This window comes from Takifugu flavidus, chromosome 17 (genome assembly GCF_003711565.1).
Source record: "Takifugu flavidus isolate HTHZ2018 chromosome 17, ASM371156v2, whole genome shotgun sequence".
Lineage (NCBI taxonomy): Eukaryota > Metazoa > Chordata > Actinopteri > Tetraodontiformes > Tetraodontidae > Takifugu > Takifugu flavidus.
The window spans coordinates 9740371-9763903 of record NC_079536.1 but is presented as its reverse complement, the minus strand read 5'-3'; the positions used below and the strand labels follow the sequence as shown (position 1 = coordinate 9763903).

Below are 23533 nucleotides of genomic sequence, written 5' to 3'. Positions count from 1 at the left end.
CATTCAAAATCATGTGGCCTAATTTATTTGTTTGGTCAATGCCGAAATAGCTCTTTAAATACCCCCCCACCCCTATATCTGTATATTAAAAATACTACCTTTTTGGGGTATTTTCCTTATTTCTAAGTGAATATTTTTATTGTGTAACATTTGAAATAAAACAAAAAACCATTACAGAATATCACAGAATGTACAAAAATGGTAGTTTTACAGATGGCTAGAGAAAATTTAGGGAATTTAAAGTAACCTAGTAATGAATGAGCAGTTTACAAGTCAAACTGAAGTTGTCACATGTAAAAACCTTTTAGCTGCTAAACCAACCTGAGATCATAAACATTAACATCAAATATCAAAAACAAACATATGAACACATACATCCAGCAGATCCAAGTGTTCTGTATGTAAATGAGGGCTGAAATGTTGAGCTCGCGTCTCAGGAGACACCGCTAACGTCAGTAAAATGGTAACTGTGAGTTAAAGAGGTTTTGAGTTTGGTAGGAAGGAGTGGAGAGTGTGGGCAGGTGAGTGAGGGGGGAGAGATGGAAAGGGGGGGGGGGAGGGTGAGGAGAGGAAGAGAGGCAGGGGGTGATTGCTCTGCTGCTGCAGGGGAGCATGCCAGGATTGGTGGCAGGGGGGGAAACTGTGAGTGGAGAGGAGGGGCTGCTGGGAGTCTCACAGGAAGCTCCACTCAGGAAGGACGAGTCTGGAAGGGACAATCAAGTTCAGATCTCAAGCAGAGGTGCCTCTGCTCACTTTTCATTCAGATCAGAGGAATACTAAGACACTCTAATCTCATTTCCTGCTACAGGGTGGACACATGTACAGCAGGAAATACAAATAAATCCCGAGAACTACTGCAGGGATGGGTGGGTTTTCATACAAGACTAAAATCAACATTAAAGGTAAAATCCTTTAATTCTGACATGTGGACCATCCTCAATGACCGGAGAACTGACTGCGAGGTAGAAGCCCCGGGTCAGCAACAGTTACATTAAATGATGGTTCACAGAAATGATGGACCAGAACAGCGAACAGTGACAGTGTGCACAGGACATGCAAAAACAGCTGGTTTCTCACACTAAGTAGATTTATTGGTATTGTGACTGTGTTGACTTCAGACTCATATACAGACTATACAGAGAACACAGAGAGGTGAAAAGAGTGTTTGTGTATTCTGACAGTACCCAGATTCCATAAAGCGGTCCATGCTGCCAGCTCTTTTGCATCTTCCAGCAGAACACACAGCTTGTTGGGGATGTAAGTGCTGTTGATAGATGAGATCACCACCTGAAAACACACACACCCCCACACAACCACAACCACACCCACACATTACATGTTCTGTTACGTCTCATTGCATTCCTATAAAGTGAAAAATTAGGGATAGCTTATCTCTACATTAACCCGTGAGAATGCTGCAGGGAACATGAAAACCAGGTTTAAGCTCTGTGAACGGTGGAGTCAAAGCAGGCAGTTGTGCACCTTGAAGAGCACCAGCAGTGTTCTGTCTAAACCTGGAGTGGAGTACAGATGATATTCAGGCTCCGACCAGTTGTTCTTGCAGCAGTAGACGTCAAGCAAACTGACAGCGGATGTGAACTGACTCAGCTTCAAGGCTAGGACACTGGTGGGGGAGAGGGGAGTGCCAGGGAATAGGGGGAACAAAAGGCCATCTTTGTCACCTGGCAACACATGACACATTATTGTAACTTTCCTGAGTCGAACACAAGAGCGAACACCCTGTCTATGTCCTTATAACTGAGCTGCTTTAAACTTCACACATCACTGTAGCCGTTTCCATTCTGGAGAGTTTATTCATGAACAGTTTAGAATCAGCAGTTTAGGGATGAGCTCCATGTCTGAGCAGGAACAACACTCATGTAGGCCAGCATTACTGTACTGTAATATTTGTGAATAAAATACTACTTTCACACAGAAATGAGTACATGGTGGGGGGTTTTCTAATGCGTTTCGAGCTGCCTTGGCTTGCCATTTGGCCAGTTTTCACACTGCAAGCAGGGGTGTGTCTGTCCTCTAGCTGGGCAGGACGTGGCTGGTTTGTTCCTCCCCTTCATTCGGCATTGCATTATCATTACACCTTTACACATTACACCACTACAAGGTAAACAATAGACAACATGAACATCAGCGAGCCGATGGTCAGCGTTGTTATTTTATACTTTGCTATTTTGTCCCCTTTGCAAAGTTTACAAGCTCAGTGCAGATTGAACAGTTAATTTACGTTAATTTAGCCATTTAGAATTTGTGGCTAATCTAGAAAGATTATAAAACATAACATTTAACTAGTCTGTCTTATTCATTGCGCCAGTGATTACTAAGCAAAGGAGTGACTCCCAGCATGAAATCTGCTGCCGACACTCTTCTCTGCAGAAGCAGCGCAAATCTCAGGATATTGTCAGCTTGATACAAAAGCTGTGCCATATCGCAACACCAGCTCTGTATAATCAATGCCCAATTGGTGATGCAATTTACGTATGTGCTTCCATTAAAGATTCTGACCAACATTTGATTGGTTCAACTGAAAAATTGGGGCAAAAATCTCTTCAGAGCTCAGCCACTGTTGGCAAGCTGTTCAGTGATGAAATCACAAAGCGACAGGCAGGTACACCAACGTTGTCAGGTAATTTAGTGGGACGGCTTTCATACTGCAGGCAACCCAGGTCGTCCTGCCAAATTCCTGGGTCAATTTGAGCGTCATTTCTCCTGAGATGAATTGCAACCCTTTCACAGTGGCGAAATGACCCATGTTGTCCCATGCTATTGTCATGCAGTGTGAAAGGGGCTTAAATGAGTTTCTCTGATGGCTTCTTACTAAAACTAAACCTTATATTCATCACTTCTGCACACAGACACAGGGTGTATGCTATTTTCTGGGGTCTGTCAGTCAGCTCAAAGCAATTATTTGCAACAAATGATGGCAATAATTAAGAGGAAAGTATAGAAATCATCATCTCAGTGGCAAATTCATACTTGACCATACTGACATAACACCATCTGATTTACAGTAAACTTAACCAAAGCACTAAATGCAACCATATGAACAAAATTCAAGAATATTACAATATAAGACAATGACAAATTAAACAGATGATCTAGGTATGCTATTAAAGGTGCAGATTAAATTACTTTAAATTGAAACACTTAATTAACATTTAAAATGTAAAAACATCCAATTCCAAAAACAGCAGAAATCAAAAAACTTCTTTAAACCACCCCCCCTCACCTGCTTGTGCAGTGTAGACTGGGCTTCCCATACATGAGGGCAGGGTCATGGTTCTAAGATGACCATCTTCATTTGAAGCCCCCCCCATCATCCCTCCGTTGCTTCTGTACATGCAAACCTTCCCTCCGCTTGCTGTACTGCTGTTTCCCAGGTATCCCCTGTTGCCATGCCTCCTGCTGCCATTGCTGTCTTCTTTGATGGTGGCAGGTTTGGCCAGCATTACCTCTATGGTGGCACCATCAATCTGGACTCCATTCATGATGGCAAGTGCTGCAAGAGCATCTTCACGGCAGTAGTAGTGGACAAAGGCATAGTCTGTAAGTTTTTTGACACGCTCCACTGAGCCTGGCTTGAAGTGTGAGAATTCTTGGAAAAGAGTCTCTTCAGTGGTGCTCAGCATCAGGTTACGCACCTGGAGGTCAGACAAGAAATCATGTGACCTCATCATCATTGTCGCTTCTTGTCTGGTCATGATTTCATGTGACCTCACCATGATCCGACAAGAAAAGACAATGTGATGAAACTTAATATAAGTGAATTTTTTTTTTTTTTTATTGTCACCAGGACAAAAATTGATGATCTTGGGCGTATTGACAGTCCTCAACAGCTGTCCTGTGGCTTTATTGGATAGATGAATACAGTAACAACAGCTACATTGAGTGTTTGCCTTATGATGTTTCTTGATCTACTAAATGATTGGCAGAAAAATATTTGCTCTGATGACAGTCAAAATAAGATGTGATAGTCGTGTAAAGTAAATAATGGGTAGCTCTGCCAACAACTGCAGCTGTAAGACTAGCAATGCTAGACTCTCAGTAGGATGCATTCACGTCTACATCCTAAAAAGAAAATGTCGGTCCCAGGTGATTCTCACTTCAGATAGAAACTGCAGTCATTTCCTCTGTTATCAACTGACTTACATAGATGACTCTGACGCGCTGCATAACCTCCTCTTCCACATCCTTCTCTGGCTCTGCCCAGTCCACTTGGATAGACTGACCCCACAGCTGAAAGGTTCCTGTAGTACAAAATTAAGGCACAGGAACAGAGCCTACACTGACACAAGTCAAAAAAACACAAAAAGCGTAGATAACCAGAACACAATGGATTCCTAAAAAGCACAGGCAAACTGACAGGAACAGACCAGAAAGACAAACAGACCACACACAGACAAACAGATGGTTCAGAGAGCTGAACAGTTCGACAGATAAGTACCAGGGATGAGTTTCCTTCGGGCCATGGCTGCTGCTTTGTGGGACTTGTATTCCACAAAGGCGAATCCACGGTTCCTGCTCTTATCGGTGGAACTTGGATACATTATTACATCAACCACACCGTCTGTCACCTGAGACACACAGGTGACATGTGCATAGGACAGTTTGTATGTGCTGTCAATTAAATTTTGGTTGGAATTCACAATGTTCATGTTGTAGATGGCAATCCCTATGGGCACTAATCTAATGGAAAACATGGTTACATCCGTTCAGCAGTAGTCCAAGAGTACGTTTGAGGACATCATCAGTGGGGGTCTCATGATTGTCAAAAGAGTTCACTTAAACAGCCTCAGAATTTAAATTGAGTCAAATTTTCCTATATCTCAGCAATAACAAGAGAAAAATAGCTAGAGACTCCTGAAAAGCTGACGCATCACTTTTGCCCTATCGCTGGTTACCTCAAGATGCCTGTGGATCTGTAGTTAAATTAAAGAATCAAAACCAAGATGACTACCTTTTTCATCTCTGCCATGACCTCGTCTTTCGTCTTCTCCTTGGGGATGGAGCCAATAAAAAGGCGGCAGTTGTCCAGACTCACACAAACACCAATGAACTTTCCCGGACGTACTTTGTAGTTGTCCAACATCTGGATGGCTCTCTGCGCTGCCTCCCTGTACAAAATATTTTTGGTTGTGCATCCACACCGATAAACAATTACACAATTCAAACCACTCGAGCTGTACTTTACTTGTTGGTATACATGACAAAGGCATAACCACGGTTTTCTCCAGTGAATTCCATCATCAGTCTGAACTCATACAGCTTGCCTGCTCTCTCAAACAGAGGAACAAGCTCATCTTCATACATGTCTCTGGGAATCTTCCCCACAAACACCTCACAGCCCCGTGGTGGCGGTGGGCCCTCCCAGCCTGTAGAATTCAATAAAAAACTACATGAGAACCAACAGGAAGCTTCCAAATGTTTAATTATCATGGGTGTTACAACCTGCAAACACTATACTGTGTCTTTGATGGGTTATTTTCATATCAGCTACTCTTCTGCAGTTCCTCTATACAAAACTCAATTTTAGCTGTTCAATCTAATGACAACGGCAGCAATATAATGATTATAGCACTAGTTAAGCCTCGTTAAACATTTTAACTGTCATTAGCTATTATTATTATTTTTGCTCTGATACTGCTATAGTTACTAAGCGTCTTCTTCAGCATTTCAATTTACTGTACATGTTCTACTGAACAGAACTCCAATAATAGATTATTCATGATACTCATGCTTTGGCCAACATTGGATATCTTTCAGAGTATTTACACAGGGGCTGACATAAGCAGTGAGGAGCCAACAATTGCTCTTGGTCAACATTGCTGCATGCAATGTTCGTTTCTGCCCCCCCCATTCTTTATTTAACCATGTGCACAGATGAACACTTTATGACCTTGGTTTCTTCTCTACTCATACATGAATGCACTGACCTTCCTGAGGTTAAATCTGACAAATATTACAGCTAAGTGATGGCTTTTGCATGAGGACCAAAGTTAATAGTTGTAAGTACTCGTTCAGACCTGGAGGAGGACCACCATACTTCCTCTGCCCGTTCTCCTGCACCATGCTGTAGCCTGTCTTCTCCATCAGATCCAGCAACGCCACGACTTCAGCACAGGACACTTTGACCTCATCGGTCATCGGCGCCAGGGGATCAACTTTACCATCCTTGTCTCCATCCTTTTCCTTACCAACATCTGTCGGAAACATTAATATTACACACATTAGAAATTAGTATAAAATAATAAGAATAATAGCACAGTGTATATCACTACGACCCATGTCATCTTGAAACCAGTAATTGAGGAATGTAGCTTACGTGAATTATCGCACACATTGCAACCAGCGAAGCTAGTTGCATTGAACAATCAAAAATTACTTATTACAAATTACTTGTGTTGAATTACGTTACCACTTGGCTTTTGTTGTCTTTCTTCTTTTGAGAACTTAAGGGCATTTATAAAGCAAACAGCTAGTAAATCCGTTAGCAACTAGCTAACGAATAAGCATACCAGTTCCTTCGCAACTGAAGACAAACTTAAGTTCTCATAAAAAACATGGAGGGAAATAGAAACTCACCCGTTCCACACTTCGCCATTATATTTAACAAAATTTTGGGTCTTTTAAAAAGGGCTCAAAATGCCAGACGGGCACGACGATAAAATGACGCACCAATAAATTTACAGACGTTTTGCCTGAGGAGGCGGGGCAACGGCCTCAGGTATTTGCTTATTTATAGTTATTATTTTAGTTTATCAATAATTAATATATGGAATCTGTGTACATAAACGTGGGATAAAACGGATTTTTTTTATTCAAAAACAAGCTTTGTTTTCTTTAATCCATTACAGTCAGAATATGACGCCATACATTTGATTCATATTTACGCACAAACCATAACAAGTGTCTGATGCAAGTGCATCATATGCAGTGGTCAACAAAAAATGCACACAAAAATCGATCTTGAAGTTTCATTGAAGTGATCCATTATAATAATGAGTGTGTAGATATACAGTATGTGTTCTTCCAAGTTAGTACATACAGTATGTGCATTAAAGAGTAATCACGATCAATCCCCCTCAATGTAAGAACTGCGTCGCTTGTTGTCAACAAGCATTATCGACGCCCAGTAATGTCTTTGGAGTATTCTGGGAAAATGTGCCTCAGAAGTTAATGTTTAAATTTTATTTAAACTTTTGAATTTTTCCGTAATTCATTGCATTGGTGGCGTTTGTTTTTGTTGTAATACATTAAAGTATTTTTTTCCTCTTCCATGTGTAACCACCTGCTTCGATCTATCATGATTAAAAAATGTCCCATGCCCACCTCTGGATACGCTTCACATTCTCTTAAAAACATTGCAGTTTTCAAGGAGGAAGTAGATTTACATGGTTTACCTAAACCAGCCTTTTATTTACAGTGACAAAAATATTTTCAAAAAATAGAAGAAAGTAAGATAGGAAGTAAATCGTAGTAAATTTGAAAATGGGGGAACTATTTAATTATTTCACTTAAATCCCCTTAAATGTGTACCATGGGTACTGAATAATATTAACATATTCACATTTAAAAAGGTGAACATCTTTATCTTTTAAAGACTGGGTAAATGTTTCAATAAAACAACATGTAGACTTTGGATATCACAACCTGAGCTGAACAAGAAACAATGAGATAGCATGGTGACCTGCTGTTTGAGCTTAAATATACACAAAATATTTTAAATAATTATCTGACTTGGAAAAAAATGACTGCCCTTCTTGCCCAGAGTGAAGTACCTCTCTGCCCTTCTTGCCCAGAGTGAAGTACCTCTCTAAACCTATTACAATTTATGAAGAAAGAAAAGCAAAACAATTAACTCAGTAACTAACTGAACCATCTAGTCTTAAATGTTCTGAAAAGTATATGCTTTTATGTCTTTTTAAATATATCATTGTGCATTTGAGAGGTAAAATAATTTCATCCAGTGCTTGTGCTACACTCTATATCCATACCTATATCAGGCGAACATATTAAATAGTCTCCCAAATGAATGTAAAAAGATATTGGTACAGAATCCAGAATCGACCAGAACTTGGATAATGTTGATCATGTTAACAGAGACAGAATGAAGGACTGGCTGCTATGAATATTATTGTACCATAGGGTTGGGTTAAGTTAAACCTCTGTAAAACATGATTAAGCTAGATTGTGAACAAGAGCTTCAAATTAGCAATAAACTTCCAAAGCAGATACTTAGAGTTGCTGTGGTCCTTCTATAAATAACTATGCTGAAAAAATTGTAACGCGCTCAACAACAGTGTCCACTGTCCAGTTATGTGAAGGGTGACATCTAAATGCTACTAAATGGACTATAAAAGCCTAAATAAATGAAATCAAAACACTCAGTTGAAAGTTGAGATGCTTTGCTGAAAAACAACAGCGATAGTTTAGATCAGGTTGCCTAAAAAAATCATATATATGTATAAAAAATGCAAGAAAAACAATTTGAGCATAAAAGAGAATATATTAACTTCCCTTAAATAAAATGACCCTTTTTGCCCTTTCAACAGTGTACCTGTACCGCTAACAATCATAGAAGCATAACTGAAGTAATGAGGGGGCAATATCTCATCTATATGTCATCTCTGTTTTCCCCCTCAGAGGTTTGTGCTTCTTTAACTTGTTCACCATGAACAACTGCATCAGTCCCTTTGGTTGCTAACGCTATAAATACTTAGTCCTGGTTGGCGCAGCTGCTGAACGTGCTGGCAGGACAATGGCTGTGGTGGCTCATTTTCATGTTCTGGCCTGAATTGAACCACTTCATTGCTGTGTGACCCAGGCTGAAACCCAGATCGGTGTCCGAGGCTCACATGTTGAACCGGCGCCGAACACCTCAACTTTGTCAGTTCTGCTCAGACCCAGAGATCCAGGTCCAGACCAGAGCACAGCAGAGGTCAGAGTCCAACCTGAGCTGGAGGAAAAGATTATTGTATCTCTGCTCAGTCGTGTAGCACCATCTAGTTTCTTGTTTTACCCCCCCAAAACCAGCCACAGATGATATACCTGCATAGTTTTGTCTATTTTTTCCATCTCTCAGGAGTGATTCCAGCTCACTGGAACCCAGTGAGTCTCCGTCTCCACTGTCCTTAACACCATCCGGAGCTCGTTAAACGCAATCGACAGGTCATCATTGACGATGACTTTATCAAACAGATGGCCGTACTGGTTCTCCATCACCTCAGATGTTCTCACCATCTCTTGGAAGTCTTCCTCCTGCAGAAGTTGAGAAAGGAGAATGAGAGAGAGAGAGAGAGAGAGAGAGGGAGAGAGAGAGAGCAGAAGGGAGCAGGCAAAATGATGATAAAACATTCCATGCAGCAACCCAACCTCAACGAATATTTAAGATTTCTAAAAACATCCTCAAAATAAGCAAAGGATGAAACGCAACCTTAAAGTCCAGAAGATAAACACATTGAAAAATAGTAATTCAGCAATTTCATGTATCCATGAAATTCATTTCATGTGATTCTTAAACCTTTATCTTCCTTATTATAACCTTGAGATTTTAATAAAGCCTAGTTTCACTTAAACATTTATTAAATTTTGTTTCCTATAATTACTGAAATCACAGTGTCCCTGATAGTTTTGTTGCATTAAACTGAATGCAGATGTTCTCAGATCAACGTTCTCTTACCTTGAATGGTCTCACAGACCCTTTGTCTTCTTTGCCTGACATGAATTTTGCATTCTGTCTGGTTTCACTCAACCTCTCAATCAGAGGAGGCTTCACAAACACTACAAAGGGTTTAAATTCAGCCGTCCGCAGGTGCTTTATCATCTGAGCAGAGGAAACACATTAATTTAAAACTAAACAATTTACAAAGTAAAATATCAACCACATTAAAGTAGTTCTTTTAAATTGAAAATGAAAACATTACAGAACAAATACAGGCAAGATTAATTTGATTTTATTATTCCAATTTACCAGTAATTGACAACTGTAATGAAAAAGATCACAGACAGGCAGACAACTTCAATTTAACGATCATCTTTTTGCTGCTGAGGACAAAGATAAAGTGAGGATTATTACTCTACTGCAGAATGTTTGAGTCACATTTTATGGCTGTCTGTGGAATCAGGGAAAGAGAAAGAGCAAAAGAGAGAGAGGGGGTCTTCCTGCCCAAACATAAACACACATACATGTACACACAAGCACAATGGAATCCTACCAATTAACTATTTTCTATTTGATCATATTAAAATATTTAAATTATTTACATCAACAGTCCCTGAGCAAATGTTTGACATTTAAACATGTTTCTGTTGTATTTAACAATTTTACACTTCTGTTAATTCATGGCCTTTCTACAGGAATTGTGCTGGCTCAGCAGGAGAAAACTCCGCAAAAGATTCTTTGAGATGAGAATAGATTCATGGAGGACAGCAGAATGGCTGTCCATGTCTGGGTTATCGACATTGTATTTCTAATGGACAGAACACAAGAACTCAACCCCTTCAACCTGAAGCTCCAGGGACCCGCCAGCTCATCACAGCATGTTTTAAAAAAACCTGAAATCTTTCTGCCCAAAATTGAGGTTGTGGAGAACATAGCTGTCTCTTTCCCACCATGCAGATCTCTGGTAGAGCAGGACACGGCAGTTAGACAACAATGTTGCCATATATAATGATCATCACGTTGATAATCGAGGTAAGCACGGGATGACACCCTCATTAACCCTGATGTCTCTGCGCAGTGGTATTAGGGTGAAATCATGGATCACACTTTATTGACTTCAGCAGTCCACCCTCCTAAGGACCCAGACTTATTGATGGCGTGAGGCGGCGATTCCCGTGGTCCACATATAACGAACACACACAGCCCACTGCATATGTAAGATTCTTGTACGCATGCAAGGCCCATACCCCTACCGTGCTCAAGCACACATCAACTGTGCTGTGCCATATAAGCTGCGCATTAGAGGGATTCCATGCTTGAGCACAAAACAGTGAGTGAACTGTTTTGTGGGGTAAAAAGGAAATCTTGGAACAGAGGAAATTAGTAGTAATAGATCCCAGTAAGCAGGCAAGGTCTCAGGACACAGTTGAGAGATCTGTTATCAGAAGTCAGTGAGGACTTGAAGTCAGTGGGACTTGACTGTGAGGCAATAACAGATGTTTCACTCACCTGAGGTTGGACATCTAATAAGCAAACTTTATTTTTAGAGAGGATTGAGCGGATGGAATCTAAACTTGTTCCATAGTAGTTCCCTTTGTATTCTCCGTACTCAATGAACCTGAAAAGCAGGGGAAGAACAGATTGCACCTTCTGGTGATTTTTATGTATACATTAGCATTAGCTAAAACCTTTTAAAGATTTTTTGGGAGTAAAAGTGAACTGCTAGTAACTGTGAGAAGCAGAACATAAAAACAGTAATTTTGACAGGATGTGTTTTTAAATAATCTTCTATCATCCCCTATCAATACCTAACACCTGTTTGGTCCTGAATGACCAAACCACGGCCACAGCTCTATTCCCTTTTTTAATCCAGAAAGATTTTAATCCTGTAGGTCACCACATAATCTACCCTTTATTCACCATCTTTTGTTTAACCAAAAACCAGATGGAAACAAAGACTAAGTAGAAACAACACGAAAACCAATCACAGTATGTGGTACGCTCAGGCTGCTCATGACGAAGGAATGACAGACTGACAAAGCCACTGTGAACAATTACATGTAAAAAGACAGTTTAACAGTAAAACAACACAGGTAAAATTTAACTTGTTTTACAGAACTGTAAACTATTTTCATTCAAGGGTCCTTCTAGAAGGAATCTAACTAACAGTTGCAAACCAAAACTAAAACATTGAATCGCTGAAAACAGCTGAACAGTGTCTGTAAATATGTTTCCATGCTTGTGTTTATTTGTTTACTTGTTGTTGTGGATATCTGTCTCAAAGAGGTGCTTGGAGATGAAATGGTACTCTACTCCGTCGCTCTCCTGGTTTCTCTTGGCCCGACTGGTGTCTGGAAGAGAGCAGAAGAGAAAGGAAGCTTACCTCAAACCCAGACTGTCTGAGTCACTGCTGAGGTAGAAAGCATCTGAACTGAGCCCCTTATTAATGTTGCTGCAGACCTGAAACACTGTACACTAGTCCTTGCCAACCCTTGTATTTATATTTGTGTAACAGCACTATAAAATAAACAACCTGTAGTGTTGGAGCACCAAACTCACATATTTAGCTGAGACTCAGCTCAGTATCGATAGAGACATCTTACAGTAATATTAGTATTAATACTATATGACCTCAGTGAGGTGAAATAACGCGGGACTTACGTGGGATGGTCACGCCGAAGTGCTGAGGGTCTGAGATCAACAGCTTCTTCTTGAGTTCATTCAAGCCAACACCCGTGGGGCCTTCACAAACACAGACATGTGATCCGGAGTCCTCGGAACTTTGTTGGTAAAGTCACATTTTGTGTTGTGTTATATGGGAAATAAGATTATGTCAGTGTTACCCTGCAATTGCCTGTATAACTAGTAGGTGAGTAGGTGAAGGAGACAAAAATCAGATCTTTCCTGAGCCCCTCACTTCAAGTTCTGTGAAACAACCGAGTCTAAACCAGAAGGCTGCATGAGTAGTTAACTGAAAGGTTGGACCAAGCCGCTTTCTCATTCTAGGCCTTTTTACTAAGGTTCTGTTCCAGCTTGAACAGAAAAGATTGAGTGAAATATTGATACTGGAACTCAATGACAGCGTTCAATGACACTGTTCAGTCTTTTCGCCTACCCACAAAGACCACCAATCTGTGTTTGGCCCCAGCCAGCCTGTGGTACGGGGTGACCTCCTCGTATGTCGGCACGTCAGCCATGTCGTACATTTCGCTCTTCTTACTCTCATACATGGCCTTATTGGTTTTCTTGTCCCTCTTGCTGAGTCGGAAGCTTCTCCTGAATCCAACTGAAGACATAGGACAGAAATTAAATTAAACCATATTTATTCAAAATACTTTAAAGTTCGAATGTCTTTATTCAAAGATGTTTTCTCATTTCTTCCTTAACTTTGATTTGCATCTAAATGCTTTGCTCCATTGTGATCATCTCTGATTGTAATGGTGAAAGTCTTATTGTCTGACTGAGGTTATTAAGATTGTTTAGAGACCAAATTAGTAAAAATTAGTGATAAGTTACCTTGCAGAGATCAAATGTTAGATGAGTAATGTTTTAAATAGTAAATGTAGGATCTAAAATAGATACATTTTGGTATGCAGTACTTCAAAATACATCGATTTTGTAAATCACATGATGCAGTGTTGATAACTGTTTAAAAGCTTTAGTGACACCACCTCATCGGACTATCTTTTCTACAGATCTCACATGGTAATCAACCTCCACCAAGTTTGACATCATCAGAATAAGTGATAAAAAATTGTAATGTTAACAACATCTAACTCAAATCAACGCCCATGTCTGGGCATTCATCTATTACACTGTGAAAAGATAATTCTATGGTGATTCAACTGGATTTCCAATTCAGCAATTCAGATGACACTCACAACCTCAAAGATAGCTGCCCCCGTATGTGAATAATGTAGAAGCACCTGTACTATTCCATTTATTATCATGTTATCACGGTTGTATCAACATATACAGTATTTACAAAAATGCTGCTATAGTCCAGTTTATATTTTTCTTGTGCGATGTACACTCTAGAATGCAGGCTGCACTAAAAAGAGCTAAACATCAGCTATGAGAATAGCTTTCACAGACACAGATGTCTTGTTTTCCAGCTTTGCAACTGGAACACCGATAACTCAGCTGTGTCGTTCCCTGCTCTGATATCTGACCTCAGAGGTAAATGGAACATGGCCAAATCTTTGTGAAGCTACTTCTTCCTTCCATGTGATCCAAAACGCTGTGGCTAGAATTGTAACAGAAAGTCACAAGAGTGATTCTACACAACGCCGTCTCCTAATTGCCTTCCCATAAAATCCAGAATAAACTTCTCAAACATTTACTGTAACTATCAGACCCTTCTGCTTTCCAGTTAGAGGAGGCTGACACCATTTTTTACTTTTAGAATAACCTTCTGCTGTGAAAAAGCTTATCGTCAGCAATTCTATAGCTCCAGTAATTCTTCTGGCCATGCTTATGCTCATTGTTAGAATAGAGCTAGGCTATTGGGCAACACAAACATGATGATCTTTTGGGAAAGAATGGTACAAATGAGGCATGAAATATAATTAAAATATACATTTAAGACCCAAAGCCTCCTTTATTTTCCCCCATGCAACAGACAGGCTAACTATACATTGTGCAACCACATCCAAGAGCCATGCAGCAACTATGCAGATGGACAAGATGTTATTATAAGTCAGAATTTCTTTATTTGTCTCCTGAGATTGTTTTACTTTGTTCTAGGCTTAGGAGGACACCGAACCAGTTATGGAGCTGGATAGTTTTAGTGGATCTACCTACTCCATGAGGTCAGGGATCAGTGCAGAGAAAGCCTGATGGGAATTAAAACAAAGATTAGTAAAATGCCATTCAATATCCTTGGCTACTGCCCCTGATTGAGCTTGCAGCCGCCACATGCATAGTAGATATCCTATTAATTATTTCAATAATTCTGTGCAAAGTTCACATCTTTAAATTTAATATGCATATAATGGGACAGAAACAGGGAGTGAAAGAAAGGGGGATGGGGGATATGGACACTTTGACACGGCACAGAAGAAATGTCCCTCGTGTGACTGCACCTTTACACACACATACACACAGCACTTCTAACAAGAGGGCTATCACATCTCAATTGATGAGCACAATTAAAAAGGCCTACGTCCTTTAAACTGTATTCAGGTCATCATAGATCAATAAATGATTTATTTTTAAAATTAGTCGCAAAGATGCTTTTGGTTAGAAAAGATTTAGTTAGACAGTTTGTATATTATTTACATAATATTCCATTGCTTCTAAATTCTAGTGGAAGGGATAATTTGATGATGAAAAGCACAAAACAAGCTACAGTTTGTACATCCGTGGCCTGGTCTGTCAGCGCTCCCATACCTTGAGGAAGGGAGTAGAAATTATACAGCACAGGCTAGTGTAGCCCTTTAAGGTAAGCGATGATGATATTAATAAATTTAATTATTTCAGATGTTTCAATATGGGAGGAGATGTGCCAGATTTGTCTTCACTACATTGGTGAATGACAAAAACCACATGATAAGGAATAATGACAAAACATTAGAGGAAGACAATATCTCTCACCTAAATGGACTCCACTACTATTTTCACCTTCTGCTGGTGGTCAGAAGACAAAGGAAAAGCAGGAAAAGAGAAGAGAAAAAAAAGAGCTTAATCAGAAACAAACACAGGATAGACACTTACCTCTATTATTAAACTGTAGGTGCGGTGAAGATGACTACCGCGATAACGGACAGACAATTTTAACAATTTTTACAAAGAGATTTCCATTTATGTTGGAAGATAATAAAACTGCAATGCATATTGCAAGATTTTTACAAATGTCTTAGGATGCCTTGTTTTTCCACTGAAAAATGGGTATGGAGCACAACCAAAACTATTAGAAGAAGAAAATCAATATAAATAATAGGTGTCTTTTGCTTTACATCTGCTGTGACTGCTCACTGAAAAACAACGTGGTAGCCATTACAAAGCGTCCCATCGGCAGACAGCCAGTTACTCCCACCCCTCCTTCTCCAATTTTGATACTGAACACATCCAGTTATTAAATTTCATGAATCATGTGTAATTCAACAACATTTTGCGTTGTCTGTGTAGATTCTCATTCATCCAGGTCATAGTTATCTAAGATTTCTGTGTCAACTGTTTTTGTCCTTGAAGACATTTTACCTTCTCTGCAGAAGGCTTCTTCAGTTCAGAACTATAATCGCAGGCCATCGTGGCTCAATCATAATAAACTCATTTACCCCATAAATTCTGGACTACAGAGCGCACCCGATTAAAAGTGAAAATCAATTTTGTACTTATACAAGCCGCACCGGATTTTAAGCCGCAGGTATCCCACGTAGTAATATGAAAAATTAGATCAAAAACATTCATTACCGGTATATGTTTTTATTACCGTAAGAGACGAGTCACTGACAATGAGTGACAAACAGACAGGTAAGAAACAACATCTACTCTTTTCACTTGTATGTTTATACAGAGACCTTAAATCCAATTTTTAATCACGTCAGGATTTTTTAAACTTTTCTTTTAATTTAATCCGCTTAGCAACATAAACAAATATATTCTACTGAATATATTGTAAGCTTTTGTCATCTTTTTGCTTTCGATCAGTTCTTCAGTTTGGCGTCTCCACCTTCTCCCCATTGATTACCATAATTTATGCCAAGATTACGTGCGTTCCTTCTTCAACCGCCAGAGTGATCGCTTTTAACTTAAAAGTCGCATCATATGCTTTTATTCTCGTATTTTCCATGTTGATGAGGGTTAGTAAAAATGACTGATTAACAATAGTTGTGATAGTGCGCTTGACTGATCATACAATTTCATTGGACCTCTGTCTGGACCTCTCAACAATTTTATTGGTCTACTACTGCGCCATGACAAAAAACATGAATAAGCCGCACTGTAGAATAAGCCGCAGTGTTTAAAGTGTAGAACAAAAGTAGCGGCTTATAGTACGGAATTCAGTAAATTATTTCTTTTTTACATTTTCCATGCCTTTTCTTGCCTTTTTCAGGCGCTGTCTGCTATAAATTGATTGGCTCAATTTAGCTGATGTCACCCTACTTTTGAGTTATGCACACAGTGGTTATTGTTTACCCATTTGCAATGCATAATTATTTTTGTTATCCAAGGTAGTTTTCTGTGTCAATTGGACTGTTTTTCTTCTCTTTTGAAGACGTTTCACCTTCTATCCAGAAGGCTTCTTCAATTATTTTTGTTCTTGTGAGTTTGAAGAGAATTCTTTTATCTTGTTAGCATGTGTTATGTTTTTGTTGTCTGTTACAGTTAGTTTAGAAGTTAGGGATAGTATATAATCTTCAGTAGGAATAAACATAAGCAAGTCACTTGACCCTTCCTTGACATGAATGTTGTTTAGACAGTTGGAGGCAGGATGAGATACTCAGACGGAAAGTGGTAGACCCCCATCGTAAAACGGGACAGCATAGTTTACTGGTGTTGATAAGTTCCTCGGCAAGAATGTGAACTCTGATCTGGCCATCTGTGAAGATAACGGAGAAGAAGGACTGCACCAACATCAAATGAGGCTGGAAGAAGAAGATGAGGTCTTCCAAGAAGAAGGACTGGATTGGACTGAATTAGCATCAATAATTTACATATGTCTTTCTATAAAAGACTGGGTCAAGGGTTAGTTAGGTTGTCAGACTTCATGCCCTGACAATTGACTCTGTTGTTTGTAGGGTTATGAACTGGCCCAGAGCTCGGTTGTATTTGTATCTTGAATTGATTCTATTTGCTAAATACATTTTGAAATTGGCATTTGTTTACTTGAAGTCTTCATTTAAAGAACACGCAGATTGGCAGTGACACACGAGAGGTACCCGGTATTGCAATCCAACAAGTTCATTCATTTGAAAGCCGATGTGGATGTGGATCTGGGGGGGATGGCTATGCTAGGATCCTGGCCACACAAGGTAAAGTACACCCAAAGTCATTTAATCTTAATGGGCAGGCATAGACTGCACCTGGTCATCCAATCATAGACTGGAATCTGCCACCTCCTAGTTCAAATAACCATAGTCTGGTCTACTTGATCACCACTTCGCTGCTAGAATACAACAAAGATGACGCTTATCGACACAATGTTTCCCACAGATTTGTGTGATGCGAGCAAGTGGAAAATCAATACAGACGATATGTCAAAATTTGGTGGGTCGAGGGACTGAGGTTATAATCACAGTTCTGAGAAACCACTTCAGAAAAGACCATTGGAAGCTCACGTTCCCAAAAGATGTAGATGTAAGGAGCTGACTCAAGGAAATCTAAAAAAGTAACATCCTTTCTGTCATCGATGACATGATAAGTAAAACAACAAACTTAATGTCCAAGCCATGCGGCAGAAAATTGAGTCCGATTTTGGTGTGCAACAAGTATATGCTGCGCTCATAGATGCACATTCAAAGAATGAGGCAAAGAGGCAGGGCTGCAGTGAGATTCTCAGTGGGTGTCATGTGGGAAGACCCAAGGGGCCAACCAGTCCTTCTGCTATGATGTACTGTTTGTGAGCAAAAACACAATTGCATTGGAACGAAAGGCAGGACAAACGACCCCTTTGAGGAGGATATCATTAAAGAACTCGTGCACCATACATCAGTGGATAATTTGTGTCCCATCAGCGCTTTTTCCAAGACAAGTGCACAGCAATCATTGCATGTGAGGGCATCAACTGGGTAATGTCACAGCTGCGGGCAATCGTGCCCGTGAGTCGCTTCGCCCCGCGCACCTGTTGTGCATAAGGACACTAATTAGCCACCCCCTTGCCTGTCCCCGACTATTCTATTCTGCTTGCTCCCTGGTGAATCCTGTCTGTTGTCTGTTTCCGACAATAAAGCGGTGTTCAGTCAAACTCTGGTGTCGCATTTGGGTTTTCATCTGGTCCGTGACAGGTAAATGAGTAGAGTTATTTTCTCAGAAAATAATAGATTTCTATACATGACATGTTTGACATTTGACAAAAAAATCACCTAAAATCAATGATTATTGTTAATTAACCTTTTTAAATAAAAATTCTAAGCTTTTGTGGTTAGTACCCTACTGCTCAGCTGCCACTGACTAAAGAATGTTTCTGAGTTGTCACTTTTAAAACTTCAAATACATTAAAAACAATCAAAACACAGCTGTGGTCTATGCACCAAAAGCACCCTGTGGCATAATAAGACTTCAACGGTGACAGGATTATATAGGGTTTATTTTGTCCTGTGTGGCCAATGATTCCCATCCTGTAACCTGCAGGATTTCTGGAAAAGTCTAGCCCCTACTCAGAGGATAATTACTCCCTCCAAGGACAAATAGATAATCAACAGAATACACATGTATGAGTGGCATGATTGCATCCTCACAGCTGCAAATAAAGAAGTGACTGTTGTGAAATATTGCAAATTCCATTTTATGTTATTGCTATTTTAATAAAAGTAGGGTAGTTTCGTAGGTAATGCGAGAAGGATTAAATGTGGCTATGTGTGAGCATGTTTAGTAAGAAGGACAAAAGAAGAATGTGTAATATCTGCTTAGGTTAGGCTAGTCACGCCTGGGCGCCTCTGAGTATGCTAAGAACCGCTTCAAGGTAGTCAAAGAAGCCTTGGCACCCACATGGCCGTGGACATGTGTGATATGGTACCGTGGTAAAAATGTGTAGTCAACACATGAGCAACGTGACTCAGCAAGCATTAACTCGCCCCCACCTGTGTGAGAAAATGTAACTAATGCAGACTATGTTACTAAGATACGCTTCCTGCTATGTAACCTTGCCTGTATTGTAATAAAAGGAGACAATGCTGGGGGGGAGAGTGAGTCTCCGGGACAGCACGACAGCAGACGTGTCTGTAACGGAGCGGGACTCTCCTTGGCCAAGGTAGAAAAGGAACTTTGACATCTGGTCTCAAGTTGTGGTGAACTTCGGTCGTGCGCCTGTCTGAGTACACTTCTGAGGATTTCGACATCATGACTGATGATGAGACCTTCAGTTGCTTTGTTATTGTGCATGAAAAGAGGTTAAATGTGCAAGGTTCTAAAGATTTAATCAGGGGTTGTCTATTGACATCAATGTTTAGGACTGCAGGAAATATTTGGAAGGACTTTGTAAACATGTCTATATACAGTATGTTACATGTGAAGCACATTTAAACAAAACATCTCAACTACAATGGCATTAAAAATGTTAACTGGTGAAACAAGGATGTCATATAGGAGATTTTGCTTGAAAGAACAGGAAAAGAAGAATGTAGGAGAGTTGAAAGGCAATTTCTTTATGAATACTTCTTAAAAACATGAACAATGATAAGTGTGTTCCAATTTTTATCCAAGCAAAGTCTTTCATAATACAAAATGACATATGTACCTTGGATCTCCTCAACTGTAGGTACAATAGAAAGCATTAACACTAGTCAGTTAGAAAATAATTTGTAAAGATTAACAAGTTATAGGGATGGGATGAGAGAACAATAGGAAACATACCAAGCTCTATAGCCACATCATCTTTGAAAAGAGAGAACAGAGAAAGAACAGTTACTCTCCTAACTGCAAGTGGTAAAACATTTCATTTGAATTTATTTTGTACTTCTGTACAACAAAACACACAAGTGCACTCCCAGCAATACCCAGCTTCAGATCTACACAATAACATCACATACACACTTTCATCTACCTTGTCTAAAGGTTCATAGGAAAAAAAATCTGAATTCAAAATTGAAATTTAGTGTGAAGCATTCAACAGTATTGTTAAACATCAGGTTCATGTCACAAATAATCTTGAGTTCTGATTTTTCCCCCATGTAAATGTGTACAATTTCCCATAAAACAAATGTTCAATTGCTATTCTGAGAGACACATAACATTGTTACCTAGTGCGATACAGTCAGTGGTGCATGATTGTGGCGCTTTGACTGTTATGCCGCATGCACACACACGCGAAGGGAAAAAAAAGTTTAGATTAACAAAGTTGTCAATTTTGCTGTTAAAGAGAATGCTAAACTATCGTATTTTCACGACTATAAGGCGCACCTAAAACACTGAGATTTTCTCAAAAAAAATCGACGGTGCGCCTTATAATATGGTGCGCCTTGTGTGTGGACTGAGGTCCAAAATCTGCTGTGCGCCTTTGGTGGGTGCACTACGGTAAACGCTCCGCCAATCGATTAGCGGCACACCTACGCGTAAGAATCCCCTAAAATGGCACCGGTCATGGGAGACGCTAATGAATGAGGCTTACTTTAAACTGCAGGCCATCGAATATGCAGCTGAAAATGGCAATCGAGCAATCTTAGTGTTTTCACTTTATGAGGAGGCTTCATCTCTCCATACGCACAAGGACAACTGTTTCGCAGCGGCTGCCAGCGGATTACCAGGAGAGGGTGGCCATCTTCCGCACCTGCTGCGACAAGATAACCACACCCAGCCACATCACCAACATGGATGAGATCCCTCTGACTTTTAACATCCCTTTGACCCACAAAGTGGAGAAAAAGGGACCAGCACGGTGGCAATACGCACAACGGGGCACGAGAAGTCGTCGTTCTCGGCTGCCATGGAAACGGACAGAGCGCTGGATGACGAAAGGCGAACACTCCTTCACAAAGACTATGAGGCAACGGCGGGCAAGTTATGCCACCATATGCGGGTGGATTGTAGACGCATGGGCTATGATACCGTCTTCGTGTATTGTAAAAGCTTTCATAAAATCAACGCTGAACCGGAACTGGTCGGTGAGTCCGATTCAGATGATTAAGAAGAGGAATTCGGGATGTTGGACATTGAAATAGTGCAGCTGTTTAATTCAGATACAGAAGATGAAAACTTTGATGGTTTTGTGGCGGAAGAATGAATATTTTTTTCAATGAATGTGTCAAAACTCACTGTTTTACTTCCGTTGTCATTTTTTACTGTATGTTTCAGCATGCGCCTAATAATACGGTGCGCCTTATGTATGTTTTAAATACAGAAATACCACCCATAACTGAGACTGCGCCTTTTAATACACTGTGCCTTATGGTCGTGAAAATACGGTACACAGGAATGTGTGTGCCCTTGGAATGTATCACCTTGAATAGAAGTGAATTTTCTGATGCAGCCCTTTTCCTGATATTTTAAACTGAAAACCTCCCATTATTTACTGGTATGTGGGATTTAAAGGAAAATGTCAGGAAATTTCCGATTCCTGCGCCTTTACACAAAACAAATCACAGTCTGCTGAAATATAGGAAACAAGGATGCGTATCATATTTTAGATCCCTAGGCAGAATCATCAGAGGACTCAACAATGTGTACCTGTCATCTGTACAGAGAGGGAAAGATGTTAAAAATTCTAAAACTCAGAACAAATGCAATAAAATGCAATACAAATGAAAAAGTGGAGTGTCTTTAGCTATTTAGCAGCATCGTGTATGCCAGTATGTGATTGAACATAACTAGGAATATTCCTTCCTACTCCTTCTACAGTTCTCTAGAGACAAAAATAATGTAATTTGGTTTAAAACCGTCTTAAAGGAAAAAAGGGTCACATTAATGAGTATTCAAAGTACTAACCTATGAAGAAAACAGTATTTAACTAGAACAGGGTTGTGGTTCAGCGGGGTCATTCGGCAGACCTTTTCTGTGTGTTAATAATGCATGATTAAGGACAGAAAAGCCACAGAGTGCAATCCTGATAACAGGAGATCAGTAAAGAAGGGAATAGTTTATTGTGTAATGATGTGAAAATAATGAATATTTAAAATTCCTTATCATATACAAATATAAAACGATGATCATCTGTACAGCTGGCAGCTGTTTCAATGACTGATCCATTAAAAACACTAAGAATCAGTATGTTCTATCTTGGCAGTATGATTCTTTTTGAAATGGCTAAAAAAAGTGACTGTTCTACTATATGATATGCATTACAATTCTAGCTGAAAACTAAACTGGAATTAGGTTGTAAATCACAGGTAATATGTTCTGAGACTGTAGGTTTGGTGTGTTGTGGAGCTTTTCAGTCACAGAAGTGTGTGTGCGCCAATAAGTGTGACTTTAACAGAAGCTACAACTATGCAAAGCACAGTCAGAGTTCATGGTCTAGTGGTGTCTTTGGGACAGTTTTTGCCACAGGTGTGACCATTAGCAAATTTACATGCAAATGAAGACATACCCATTTAAAACAAACAATGGGCAGACAAAAACAGAGGCAAGGAGTAAGTTCAGCAGACAGATTTATAGAACTTTATGTGAACTTTGCACATCTCCTTTAATCTTAATAATCAGAGCCAGCAAACGTATCCTCTGTTCCACAGGCATCATCTCATCCTCTTTTTGAAACAACCTAGTCAGAAATCTTACAGCCACCTCTCCTAGAAACTTCCCATACCTCACAGGTATATCAGTAGGACTGATTGTGTTTCCACGCTCCTTCTTATGTCTCTTTCATATTTCTCTCCATCCTGTATAAATCAATCTATGCCTCATAACTATCCAACTGAGCAAACAAGTCATCATGCACTTCGTTTGGTCTTTCCGACCTTCACCAATGATGCTAAATAATCCTGGGATTCTATGCTGTAGCACTAATTCGTCATATTTCTAATAACAGCAATAATACTGACACTTTAGGCCGGGCTAAGGCTCCAACTCAGTTTTTTACCATTTGTCTAGTATCACTCAATAATATGTCAATAGGTTGTTTCAGAAATGGAGTGGTGTTTTTTCTGCAGCAAATGATGGGTGTGTCATGATTGACTGCATGTCTTGTGTGATCTTATAAGAAGCAAGCCTAACAATTAAGAAATTGAGCACAATTCAAAGACATAGGGCCATAAACACCATGTC

General features: G+C 39.8%; 2 protein-coding genes across 20 annotated transcripts in view; both read right to left on the bottom strand.

The window, feature by feature from the left end:
- Positions 1 to 99: 99 nt before the first annotated feature.
- Positions 100 to 6726, bottom strand: rbm46 (RNA binding motif protein 46). Its single transcript, XM_057012962.1, has 10 exons — positions 6598 to 6726; positions 6039 to 6215; positions 5207 to 5387; positions 4973 to 5129; positions 4460 to 4589; positions 4165 to 4262; positions 3245 to 3656; positions 1483 to 1682; positions 1185 to 1287; positions 100 to 703 (listed from the first exon to the last, which is right to left on the bottom strand). Exons 1-10 carry the CDS (start codon positions 6614 to 6616, stop codon positions 453 to 455), a joined length of 1728 nt encoding a protein of 575 aa, XP_056868942.1. The 5' UTR covers positions 6617 to 6726; the 3' UTR covers positions 100 to 452.
- Positions 6727 to 6809: 83 nt separating this feature from the next.
- mpp7a (MAGUK p55 scaffold protein 7a) overlaps positions 6810 to 23533 on the bottom strand; it is a 62918-nt gene continuing 46194 nt past the window's right edge. For 5 of the 19 annotated variants that reach the window (XM_057012956.1, XM_057012941.1, XM_057012945.1 and 2 more), the window contains 10 exons: positions 20192 to 20212; positions 20076 to 20090; positions 15272 to 15304; positions 12792 to 12962; positions 12338 to 12418; positions 11934 to 12027; positions 11186 to 11294; positions 9695 to 9838; positions 9064 to 9273; positions 6810 to 8971 (listed from right to left, as the gene is read on the bottom strand). In XM_057012956.1, coding sequence (XP_056868936.1) covers positions 9094 to 9273; positions 9695 to 9838; positions 11186 to 11294; positions 11934 to 12027; positions 12338 to 12418; positions 12792 to 12962; positions 15272 to 15304; positions 20076 to 20090; positions 20192 to 20212 — 848 coding nt within the window. In that variant the 3' untranslated portion in view covers positions 6810 to 8971; positions 9064 to 9093. The remainder of the gene's footprint in view (positions 8972 to 9063; positions 9274 to 9694; positions 9839 to 11185; positions 11295 to 11933; positions 12028 to 12337; positions 12419 to 12791; positions 12963 to 15271; positions 15305 to 20075; positions 20091 to 20191; positions 20213 to 23533) is intronic. The other 14 variants (XM_057012944.1, XM_057012947.1, XM_057012946.1 and 11 more) reach the window with 8 other exon arrangements.